The following is a 12,843-nucleotide window of genomic DNA, read 5'->3' as shown; positions in this document are numbered from 1 at the left end:
CAAGGACTGGGGATAAATACATCAGACTAAGCTCACTTCATGAAGTTTCAGATACAATCTTAAGGATGTGAAGGGAAAAGAGTCACAAGATTGTGATTTTTTAATTGGGTATGGAGAGATGTTTCTTCTGCCCATTTTTCTTTCCTGGGTGTAGTTATCATTATACATCTAACCAAAAATATTCTTCCTCATTGTTTTAGTCATTGGCAGTCTGGGTGCACAGTTCCTGAGAAGCTGAGATGCCAGACCACGCCAGTTCTGTGTTTGCATTCAGGAGATGACTGCCAATGTGAGCAAATGTGAGTGTGATCTACTGGTCTCCAAAACCATGATCACCAGCCTGGGCAGCAGCTGCAGGTTTGCACTTTGTCATGCTTGCGTGAATGGGGTGCCTTGATCTATGTCCTCTGGAAGCTCATCACTGACTGGACAACACTCCAGAGATCTAGTCTTCCTTTCCTTTAATGGACAAACCTTCCCACTCTCTATTCTCCCTCATGCGTATTTTCTGTGCGAGTCAATTCTCCAGGCTTTCATTGTGCTTGAAACATTTTGTCATAAAAGGAACTGGTTTTAGTGCCAATTACCCTTTGATTAGATCATTCTGAGTCTTTCTAAATATGAAATACCATAGGGCCATAGATAGAGTCAGCTGGATAATGGGCAGTAGGAGGAACTATAAAATTATTGCTTCATTAAAAGGGTAAACTCTGAAATGGAATGAAAAAGTGATGATGATGATGATGATAATGGTGACCAAAATTAGTCTGGACTCTCTGCCATTAGTACCCGATAAACCCAGATTCCTCTCTGGGGTCATTGTTGTGCAGGTGTCCCCTCTTGTGGCTGCGTGTGGAGAGACACCCTGAGGTTTTTCCTGTTTAAATGAGTGTCATTTCCAGGGTACAGTGTACTTTTTCTTACACATTTTCAAACATGCTTTATTTCTGATGCCTGTGACAAATCGTAATTAGTTTCCAGGTACCATGCCAGAGAGTGGGTGAATTACATAGTGAGATGTAGTTTTCAGTTAGATGTCAATGCTCTATGAACTGGTCTTTCCTCACCATGTCTGGGACTCAAGCCCTGTGGAGGCCATTCAATATTTTGGTGCTCAAGTCTCTCTAATTAGCAATGGAGGCACTATGATGTGACCAGGTTTGGGGTTCTCAGAGACTCAGCCAGTCTGAGCTTATATCACACTTCTGTTATATTCTCTGGTTGTAACCTGTGGTGTGGTTTCCTTCTTGTCTGTCCCACTGGCCTCCCCTCCCTCACACACCTGGGAGGTACTGGGAGCACAGAATGATGGCTGCCCACAAAACCCACCTTCAAGTTCTCAGTTTGGATTAGATCTTAGCTTCACTCTGTTTAGTCATCTCATGGGAGATGGTGCCCAGGGATGATCATGGAGTGGGGGACAACTTCTTCTATCTTCTCTAAACCGAGTACATCCTGGTTTTGGTAGAGGATTTAGTCAAAAAGTATGGGAAGAGTCAAATGATTTCTTCAAACTGTATTGAATGTAATACATTTGGAAGCCTGGGAGCTGTGCCTTTGTGCCTTCCTTTGCTCCCTGGTTCCACAAAAGGCAAGAAGTCTGCATTATTCAGGGCTTTGCAAGTGTCCTTTGCAAGTGTCCTTTATTACTGGGCTGTTTTACTTCCTCCCCAATATTCTCTCAATCTTTTATCTGGCCTCAATTTCTCACAATGTTTGGCCTGAAAATGAATGAGTGCTCTTACTTTCCATCTGATGATCATGTTCCTGGCAATTTGTGAAGTAACAACCTGGTATTTTTAAATCAGTGCACACCCAATTCTTTTCTTAGAAAGATTTTCTTTCCTTGTTTATAACAGATTTCCATCTGGCTTGTTGAAACTTCCACCAGATCACTTGCTAGAGCAGCTCAGTGCTCACACACATTCTCTCGGATCTCCAAATTTCTCTCTAAAACAAGGAAAACAACTGCATTTTCCTCATCCTGGTTGATAATATTTATTTATGTTTTTGAATGTGTGTACAGTTAATGTGATTCCCGAAGTCAGAGATACACAAAAGGAAAGGTTATGTTCTGAGATAGGTCACATTCTTATCCCTTCTATTTCATTGCCATACCACCCCTGTAGGCAACAATCTCACTCTGGTTTATCCTCACTGATTTTTTTGTTTGTTGTTTGTTTTGTTTTTCTTTTCTTCCACCTTGTAAGGAATGTAGGATAATACAGAGAATTGTTTGCACTTTGCTTTTTAATTTAAAAATAAATCCTGGGGACGCCTGGGTGGCTCAGTGGGTTAAGCCTCTGCCTTCAGCTCAGGTCGTGATCCCAGGGTCCTGGGATTGAGCCCCACATCGGGCACTCTGCTCAGCAGGGAGCCTGCTTCCTCCTCTCTCTCTGCCTACCTCTCTGCCTGCTTGTGATCTCTCTGTCAAATAAATAAATAAAATCTTTTTAAAAAATTAGTAATTAAAAAATTTTAAAAATTAAAAAAATAAAAAATAAAAATAAATCCCGGAAGTCACTCCATATCTGTTCATAGAAATCCCCTTTTTCACGGATAAAACATACCCCATTGTGTGGATGGGTCATAGTTTTTTCAACCACACTTTTATGTGAGGGGGGGTTAGTTTCTTGACAGTATTTTTGCAAACAATTACAAGCAGTGCTGCGGGGAATAAACTTGTACATCATATTTGTAAGTGTATCTCCAGGAATTCCTAGAAATAGAATTATAGGTCAAATGGTTATCACACAGGTAATTTTGTTAATATTGTCATATTTTTCTCTGAAGATGCAGTATTCGCTTCCATCCCCAGGAGCTATAAATGAGGTGTGTGTTTCCCCACAACTTTGTCTAAATATGTGCTTCGTGTGTTCTTAGTTTTCTCAGATCTGATAGATGAGAAATACCATCTCAAAGTAGTTATGATTTGCATTTTCTAATAATCAGTGAGACTGAACATACTACGTGTACTTAAAGGTTATTTTTATGTCTTTTTGGGGAATTCTCTGTTCTTTTTGTTTTCATGTTTCTACATAGATTTTGATTCTTTGCCATAATTATTTTTAAAAGTTCTTATAGTTGAGACTATTGATGTTTATTTACATATAATACATTAAAAATAGTTTACTGTAGGCTTCAGTTGTCTTTTGATTTGGTTTAATGTGTAATATTTTGGCATGCAGTTTTGAGTATCTTTATATAATCTTTTCCATACCAATTCATGTAGCATTGATTTGGTGTGTGGTTGCAGGACTGGTTCATTCTTTTCCTAAGTACATTTTAAAATTTTGTATTATTTTCATACACTGTGAGTATTCTAGAGAATAACGGTATGTGCTTTTGGCTTGTCCTATCTTTATATGCCTTTGTACCTGAGCACATTCCAGAAAATGCATGCATCTTCAAAACTCTAACTTAAATTAGTTAGAAGTACAAAGGTACAAAACCTTGTACCTTCTGAGCATTTGTGTCCATGTTTCATTTGGATGTATAATTTAATTCTACCACAAGGTATTATTACTGTAGACAGTCAAAATTACTGTAGACTTTCCCACATATTTACCCCTTGTACTGTTCTTCACTCCTTTTCAATCTCTGAACTTATGACTGGACTTCATTTTCTTCTCTCTAAAAGTCCTTGTATGATTTCTATTCGTGTTGGTCTTCTGATGATTCAATTTGTACATTTTTGTTTTTGTAAAATGTATTTATTTTGTCTTCTGTTGTAAAGTATATTCCTGTATAGAATCCTAAATTGGCAGATACTTTCTTCCTACACCTTCAGATTTTATTTTATATATTTTATTTTATTTTGTCTCCTGCCATCTAATGTTAAGAGCTATATGATTTTCTCATTGTTGCTCTTTTAAAGATAATTTTCCTTATTTTCTAAGAATTACATTTACCCTCTCTGTTTTTCATCTCTTCCCCAATTTTGTATGTGTTTTCTCAGCACTGGTAATAAGATGGGCCTTAGTATCATTTTGGAGGACACTTACTTTATTAAGAGTTCACAGAATTCCTTCAATCTGTGACCAATTTTATAAGTTCCTCAGTCACTACCTCTTTGAATCTTGCCTCTGCCTATACTCTCCTCTCTACTTCATGAACTTCAGTTACAAATACATTGGACTTTTTCCTCCTGGTGTATCCATTTTGCCTTTTATGACTTTTTGTATGTCTTCCACTGATTTGATATTCCAACCTTACACTGTATCATCTTCCTGTTTCTCTTTTCAGCTCTGATAAATCTACTGTTAAACTCTTCTGTTGAGTTCTCGACTTGGATTATTATTTTTGAATTTCTGTTTGGTTACTTTTAACATTTCAGGCTGTCTGTTAGAATTCTCAATCTTTCAGTGAATGCATTAAGCCTCTAACATCCTTTTACCTAATAGTTGCAACTTTGTGGGGGAGGTCTATTCCTCTTGCCTGTTTATTTTCCTCCTGGACTTATTGATGGAAAACCAGACATGTTGTATGTACTTACTACTTATGTAGATTCATACACATATTTGCTGAGAAACATTTTAATGGTGATTTTAGGCTCTAGAATGATTCTTATCAGGACACTTGGGTGGCTCAGTTGGTTAAGCATCTGCCTTCAGCTCAAGTCATGATCCCAGGCTCCTGGGATCGAATATCACATTGGGCTCCCTACTCAGAGGGGAGCCTGCTTCTCCCTCTCCCTATGCCTGCCACTCTCCCTGCTGTGTGCACTCTCTTTCTCTCACTCTTTGTGTCAAATAAATAAATTTAAAAGTAAAAATAAAAGAATGATTTTTATCATGCAGAAAGAAATGATACTTGATTTCGGCAGCCTGAAGTGCTATTGGATACTGTGTGATCTCTATCCAATCCAGGACTGCACTGTCCCTGAGTCTGGGGTTAGCATTGGTGATGTCCTGTTGGCTCTTCCCAGTTCTTCCAGCCCCCCAGGGTGTAGCCCTGCTGCAATTTCAACTGAAGTCTTCAGAGTTTGCCAGAATCTTTCCTTCTCTTTTGTCCTTGAGGATTAATTTTCATCTCTGACTGTGTAATATTGTTGGAAACTTTGTTCAGTACTGAGACTTCTCAGCCTTTCCCTTATCCCAGACTCTCTGCTTCTAATGACCGTTCCTAATTCCAACTCTGCTCATGAGTCAAGGAAGAGCGAAGAAAGAAATGTGGGGCTCAACTCTATGGGCTTTCCTTATTTTCTTGTTTTCTTCAGTATTATGTTTTATGGTTTTTCCATGGAAATGAGACGGACCCCTTTTCCAGGTAAGAAGCATTAATTTGAGGCTGACGGACTCCAGGTACCAAAAGAATCAAAAGGGTGTTTTTACTCATACAGGCGGCTCCTGGGGAGAGCAGACGATGCAGGTTACCTTCCATGAGACAGAATGTTGAGTGTTTATCATTGCTAGGGACTGGGATGGGGGAAAGCTTCCTTGCTGGGGCATGACATTTTCCAGCAAATACACAGATTTGGGCTGAAGGGAAGATAAAATGGACATGTTCCCAATACCAAGACTTGCAATCCTTGGACAAAATATGGCTTTCCATTTACCCAGGTTTTGTTTTCTTTGAATAATATTCTGTTAATAATTATTACTAATTATTTTGTTGTTTTTTCCTAAATATATTAGATGTTTTTTGAGGCACTTCTAAATGATGGGTTTTCTGATTTTATTTTTAAGCATTTATTTCCTTTATACAGAAATCACACGGTCCTTTGCATGCTGTCTTTGAATTCAGTGATAACTTATTTCTCCTGTTGTTTCTAGTAGTTTCTTTGTAAATTATTTTGAATTTTGTCAGCATACAATCTATTCACCTTTGAATTATGATAGTTTTCATTCATCCCTTCTAATCCTTTGTTGTCCATGTTGTTGTCTTATTACACCATCTGGGACCTTTAGAGATGTCCATTCCTATGAATCTGATCTGATGCCATTGGTGGTGAAATTGTTCCTGAACTGGGAGTGTAGCTAAGTCCAAGCAAGAATCCAGTAATCAGAGCCCAAGTCTTGTGGTAGAGTTAGTTTTTGAACCTCAAGATTTCCCAACAGAACAGGGATGCTGAGACTGAGGAAGCACTACAGCATCTGCTTATAAAGGAAGCACCTGGTAAAATGAATCATTGAGGTCTTAACAGAGGTTTTTGTCTTGTGTTGAATCACTGTGGGTACCCGCTATTATACTGATAACAGTAATAAATTGCAACATCTTCATGTTCCAGGTTGCTGATGGTGAGGGTGAAGTGTGTCCCAGACCCACTGCCGCTGAACCGGTCTGGGATGCCCGTAGCCCTGTTGGATGCACCATAGATGAGCAGCCTGGGAGCCTGTCCAGGTTTTTGCTGGTACCAGGCTACATAGCTGCTAGCACTCTGACTGGCTCTGCAGTTGAGAGTGGCTTTTTCTCCTGGAGACAAAGACAGCAAGGCTGGAGACTGCGTCAACACGATTTCTCCAGTGGCACCTGAGATTGGAAATAAAACAGAAAAGTCAGCCACGTAATCAACATCTTAACCACTGTCTTCAGGTTTGTTCCTCTATATTGAGCTTTAATTATTGGGCTTGCTGAGTCAAGGTGCCAAGTGATAAGACCAAACAACACAGTTTTCATCGATAGGCAGAATCATCCCATTTTCCTCTCACCTGGGAGCCAGAGGGACAGGAGGCAGAGGAGCTGAGTTGGGGATATCATGGTTCACTCCGTGCCCTAACTGAGGCAGATCTCCCCCAGGGCACTGACCCAGGTATTGATATGGGCTCTGGACAGCAGAGTGGGCTGGGAGCAACATGCAAAGCAGGTGGGGAGGGGCATCTGCAGAGACCTTTCACTTCCTCTTCTCTGAAGTTGAACAACCCATCCCCAGGTGGTTATGGCAAAAGATGCCTGGAGCTCAGCCCAAGGGAAGAATTTCTGACCTGTGCTCACAACATTGATTCCTATGTTATTCCACCCCATTATTCACCTAGATGCAGCAAGATGGTGTTTGGTGCAAGAATGTCGGAAGCGAAAGAGAGGCTGGTGGTCTTATTATGTTCTTTCCATTCTCAGTGTGCAAGGATGTCTTAGTGCATCACTGGATTGGATTGGATTGAGGGGGTGATCAGAAATTTATCTTCCAGGAATGCCTGGGTGGCTCAGTTGGTTAAGCATCTGCCTTTGGCTCAAGTCATGATCCCAGGGTTCTGGGATGGAGACTTACATAGGCTGTGCTTACTCTCTCTCTCTCAAACAAATAAATAAAATCTTTTTTAAAAAAAGATATTTATCTTGCAGAGGGACTTTTTTTTGTTCCTAAGTGATCTCAATAATAGTGAAAATTCATTTGAAAACAAATCAACAGCCATTTTTGAACAATATTCAAAGCAAGTCACAAATAATGGAAAAACACCTTATTCTCATAAAGAGTCTATTCAATATATTCAACATTCAATATTCAAAATTCAATAATATCCTACACAAACATCATTCTCAGTGGTAAAATTATGAACATTTTACTTCTTGTATTGTGAAGAAGACAGAAATGTCCACTCTCGTCACTTCTGTTCAAAATTATACTACAGGTCCTAGACAGTGCAATAAGGAAAAATAAAACAGAAAGAAGAAAGGCAAAGTTACAAAATACAGAAAGGAAGAAGCAAAGTATCTTTATTTGTTGATAACAAAATGCATACATAAATTCTTAGAGAATCTTCAAATAAACCACTATCAATAATTTAACCAGGTGTCCACATACAATGTCAATACATAAATATCTATTATGGATTAAGGGAGATTTAATTAAATAGAGAATTTCTATGCTCAAAGAATGGAAAACTTAATATTTTTAAGATTTCAGTTTTCCCCAATTTAACACATAGACTCAATGCAATCCAGTTAAAATCTCCTAGAAAGTGAAAAAGGCAATTCCAAAATTTACATGGAAATTCAAAGGACCTAGAATAGTCAAGAAGATCTTTTTTTTTTTTTTTAAAGATTTTATTTATTTATTTGACAGAGAGAGATCACAAATAGGCAGAGAGGCAGGCAGAGAGAGAGGAGGAAGCAGTCTCCCTGCAGAGCAGAGAGCCTGATGCGGGGCTCGATCCCAGGACCCTGAGATCATGACCTGAGCCGAAGGCAGCGGCTTAATCCACTGAGCCACCCAGGTGCCCCGTCAAGAAGATCTTAAAGAAGAAAAATAAAGTCCGAAGACTTACAGTCCCCAGATTTCCAGACTTCTTATAAAGCTGCAGTGATTAAGACTTTGTAACTATAGTTACAAAGATAGACAAATAGAAATATGGAAGAGAACAAAGAGTCCAGAGAAAGACTCCATATACATAATGACTTGATTTATAACAAAAACATCTAAGTGAGGTATAATTTGCTTTTTGTGTTTTGTTTGTTTATTGTTGTTGTTGCAAAGAATGGTAAGGTGCTATTGGATATTGAAATAAGAATAAACTGAGAAATAAAAAAAAAAGTTTTGACCCATCTAACACCAGGCAAAATTATGAATTATAGGTAGACCACTATCTATGAGCGAGAGATAAAATAATGATGCCTGACAAAACTATAGAAGAATATTGTTAGGCTCTAAAGAGAGGCAGAAACTTATTGAATGGGACACACATAAACATAAAAAACAAACACTTGATCAATCTACTTTATAATCAAGAATGCCAAATCATATGTATGTATGTGGACATGTATATATAAACACAGGAAAGCTTACTCCATAGCATTGGTCAACAGGGAAATACTAATTTGAAAGACGATACCACTAAAATATAGTTTATTTTTTAATTTTTCTTTCCTTTTTATTATTAAGATGAAATTCACATAACAAGTCAACTTTTATTTATTTATTTATTATTTTTATATGTTATGTTAGTCGCCATACAGTACGTCATTAGTTTTTGATGTAGGGTTCCATGATTCATCATTTGCATGTAACACCCAATACACATTGCAGTACAGGTCCTCCTTAATACCCATCACCAGGCTCACCCATCCTCCCATGCCCCTCCCCTCTAAAACTCTCAGCTTGTTTCCCATAGTCCATAATTTCTCATGGTTCATCTCCCCTTCTGGTCTCTCCCTCTTCATTTTTCCCTTCCTTCCTCTTTGGTCCTCCATGCTATTCCTTATGTTCTACATATAAGTGAAGCTCTATGATAATTGTCTTTCTCTGCTTGACTTATTTCACTTAGCATAATCCCCTCCAGTTCCATCCATGTCAAAGCAAATGGTGAGTATTCATCTTTTCTGATGACTGAGTAGTAGATACCATCATATATATGGACCATTCGTCTATGGAATGGCATCTCAGCTCTTTCCACAGTTCGGCTATTTTGGAAATTGCTTCTATGAGCATTGGGGTGCATGTCCCCCTTATTTTCTGTATCTTTGTGGTATATACCCAGTAGTGCAATTGCAGGGTCATAGGGAAGCTCTGTTTTTAATTTCTTAAGGAATCTCCACACTGTTTTCCCAAGTGTCTGAACCAACTTGCATTCCCACCAACCGTGTAAGAGGGTTCCCCTTTCTCCACATCCTCTCCAACCCTTGTTGTTTCTTGCCTTGTCCACTTTTGCCATTCTAACTGGTGTAAGGTGGTATCACAATGTGGTTTTGATTTGAATTTCCCTGATGGCTAATGATGATGATGAACATTTTTTAATGTGTCTGTTAGTCATTTGTATGTCTTCTTTGGAGAAGTGTCTATCAATACAGTTTTTTTTTTTTTAAGTCTGACAATAAGTGGACAGAATTTACAGCTACTGAAACTTTTATTACATGGCTGCTTGAGTGTAAACATGTTCACCATCTCAGTAAAGTGGTATTTAGTAAAGCCAAGCCTATGCCAACCCTGTGACCCAGGACTTCCATTTCTAGGAATATGCCCAAGGGAGGTAGGTGCATAAATCCACAACTGACAGATACACGAATGTTCCAATAAAATTTTATTAATAAAAACTGATGGGGCACCTGGGAGGCAGAGTCGGTTAAGTGCTGGACTCCTAGTTTTGGCTCAGGTCATGATCTCAGGGTCCTGGGATTGAGCCCCATTTGGGGCTTCTGGCTCAGGCAGAGTCTGCTAAGGTTTCTCTCTCTCTCTCCCTCTGTTTCTCCCCTACCTGCCACCTGTGCAAGCATGTGCGTGGGCACTCACTCTCTCTTTCTCTTTCTCAAATAAATTAATCTTTAAAAAACAGCAACAACAAAATAAAAACAGAACAAAGGCTTAATTTAAAAATGAATAAATTGTGATCTAATTGTATAAAAGAATCATTCTGCAATAAAAAGGAAAAAACTACTGCCACACTAACGATGTAGATGACACCCAAAAATATGTTGCTGGAGAGAAGCAGGACAACAAACAGTACACGGTGTGTGGCCACTTGTGATGAAGTACAAGAACTAGGAAAATCAGATCCATTTTGGTTGAAAAAAACAGAACAGTGGGGGCCTCTGGTGGTGGTGAAAGAAATGTGGACTTGACAGAAGGAGCATGAGAAGACTGGGATGTTGGAGACAGTCTCCATCTGCATGTGCGTAGTGGCTGTAGGGGAGCTGTCTGTGTTTATGTTTAACCACTTACACACTTCATAGTCACTTTTGTTTTATATGAATGGATTCGTTAATGAGTAGGAATTAGAGAGTCAAAGTATCAGATTCTTCTGCCCCCTTCTTCCCTGTTGGCACTGGTCCCTTGAGCAACCTGAGCTCTGAGAACCTTTGATTTCTCATCTCTACAGGAGAATTGTGAGAATAGTGGCACTAGATGGTTAGGTCCTTAATACACGATTTACACATCGTAAAGTCCTCAAGATTTCTGTAAATTGCAAATGGCAGTATAATTGGTGTTCTGTTGTTTTTATTTCATTGACTAAAGACTCTTTTTTTTTTATTCTAACCCAGTTCTTAGCCTTTAATAAACACCTCCTCTGCAGAAGCTATTCAAAGACCATGCTAACGATAAACCTTTTGCAGACTCTACCTAGGAATCTCATTTTAGAACGAATGGCGGGTTTCATGCTGCTGAGAAAGTTTTTACAAGACTAAAGTCCCTTGCAGACCTGTTCCTGGAGCCCCGAAACCCTGAAATTGAATTGCTTGCCTTTGAATAGTGAACACCACATGTAATGCTTGGAGTTTACTTACTGTGTTGATTTCCATTCTTTCCAGATGTCCTTGACTACAGCAGTGATGTGACATCAGGCCATCATAATTCTCTGATAAATACAAGACCTGCCCCTCAAGGTACTCTGAGTAATAAACCTTATCTTCCCAAATTCCCTGAGGGAAATCAGTTGTCATAGATATCTACGCTCTCCTGTTTACTGCAACATTATTCATACTAACAAAGATATGGAAACAACTTAAACAACCACAGTGAATGAATGGATAAGGAAGTTGTGGTATATGAACACAATCGAATATTATTTAGCCATGACAAAGAATGACATCCTGCCATTTGCAACCAGTTGGATGGACCTTGAGGTCATTATACTAAGGGAGAGAAGTCAGAGAAAGACAACTATTCTATGATATCACTTACATATAGAACCTAAAAGAACAGAACTCAAAAAACCGGGTGGAATGGTGTGTCCAGGTGCTGGGGGAGTAAGGTGGGAAACTTGGGGAAATGTTGTTTAAGAGTATGACCAAGTTGGGGCGCCTGGGTGGCTCAGTGGTTTAAGCTGCTGCCTTCAGCTCAGGTCATGATCTCAGGGTCCTGGGATCGAGTCCCACATCGGGCTCTCTGCTCAGCAGGGAGCCTGCTTCCCTCTCACTCTCTCTGTCTGCCTCTCTGCCTACTTATGATCTCTCTCTGTCAAATAAATAAATAAAATCTTTTTAAAAAATAAAATAAATAAAATAAAATTTAAAAAAAGAGTATAACCAAGTTAAAAGTAAAATGGCCATAATAAATTAAAAAAAAAAATTGGAAGGGGGGGGCGAACCATAAGAGACTATGGACTCTGAAAAACAACCTGAGGGTTTTGAAGGGTCGGGGGTGGGAGGTTGGGGGAACAGGTGGTGGGTAATAGGGAGGGCACGTATTACATGGAGCACTGGGTGTTGTGCAAAAACAATGAATACTGTAACGCTGAAAAAAAATAAATTAATTAAAAAAAAAAAGTAAAATGACCAGTGGTTTTATCAACTCAGGAATTTACTCAGGAATAGGAGAGGATAAGAATCTTATGACAAATATTAGGCAAGTTAAAGGAGAAAAGAGGTCATTTTTAAATAGGGTTTAGGGGGAAGTTGGGGAGGGTTCTCTTGACCAAAAGCTCGTTGGGGAAGAACAAGAGTCCCATTGGCTACAAGCAGTGGTTCCTCCCGTGTGGTTGCCCATTCTGGGGAAGGGAGAGATCTTTCTTCAATTTTTTTAAAAGCAGGGGATAAAATTCCTGTGTGTGTGTGTGTGTGAAAATTTTCTGTCTTGTCAAAACAATTCTTTTTATTTCCTTTCAGCTGTATTAGATTTTTATTGTTTTTTTTAAAGATTTTATTTATTTATTTATTTATTTGACAGAGAGAGAGAAAAAGAGAGAGATCACAAATAGGCAGAGAGGCAGGCAGTGAGAGAGGGGGAAGCAAGCTCCTTGCTGAGCAGAGAGCCCAATGAGGGGCTCGATCCCAGGATCCTGAGATCATGACCTGAACCGAAGGCAGAGGCTCAACCCACTGAGCCACACAGGCGCCCCAGATTTTATTGTTTTTTAAAAGATTTCATTTAAGTTCCAGTCAACATTCTGTGTAATATTGGTTTCAGATGTACAAAATGGCAATTCTACATTTCCATACAATACCAGGTGCTCAAAACTGTCAAAAGCAATATGG

General features: G+C 39.1%; 1 gene segment (V, D, J or C); it reads right to left on the bottom strand.

The window, feature by feature from the left end:
• Positions 1 to 6,166: 6,166 nt before the first annotated feature.
• On the bottom strand, positions 6,167 to 6,699 carry LOC123925659. The segment is given in 2 exon segments: positions 6,167 to 6,471; positions 6,651 to 6,699. Coding segments are annotated over 2 exon segments (354 nt in total).
• Positions 6,700 to 12,843: the final 6,144 nt, after the last annotated feature.

Source organism: Meles meles, chromosome 15 (assembly GCF_922984935.1).
Source record: "Meles meles chromosome 15, mMelMel3.1 paternal haplotype, whole genome shotgun sequence".
Taxonomy (NCBI): Eukaryota; Metazoa; Chordata; class Mammalia; order Carnivora; family Mustelidae; genus Meles; species Meles meles.
The sequence above is the reverse complement of the archived record's forward strand: the minus strand, read 5'-3'. Positions and strand labels throughout refer to the sequence as shown.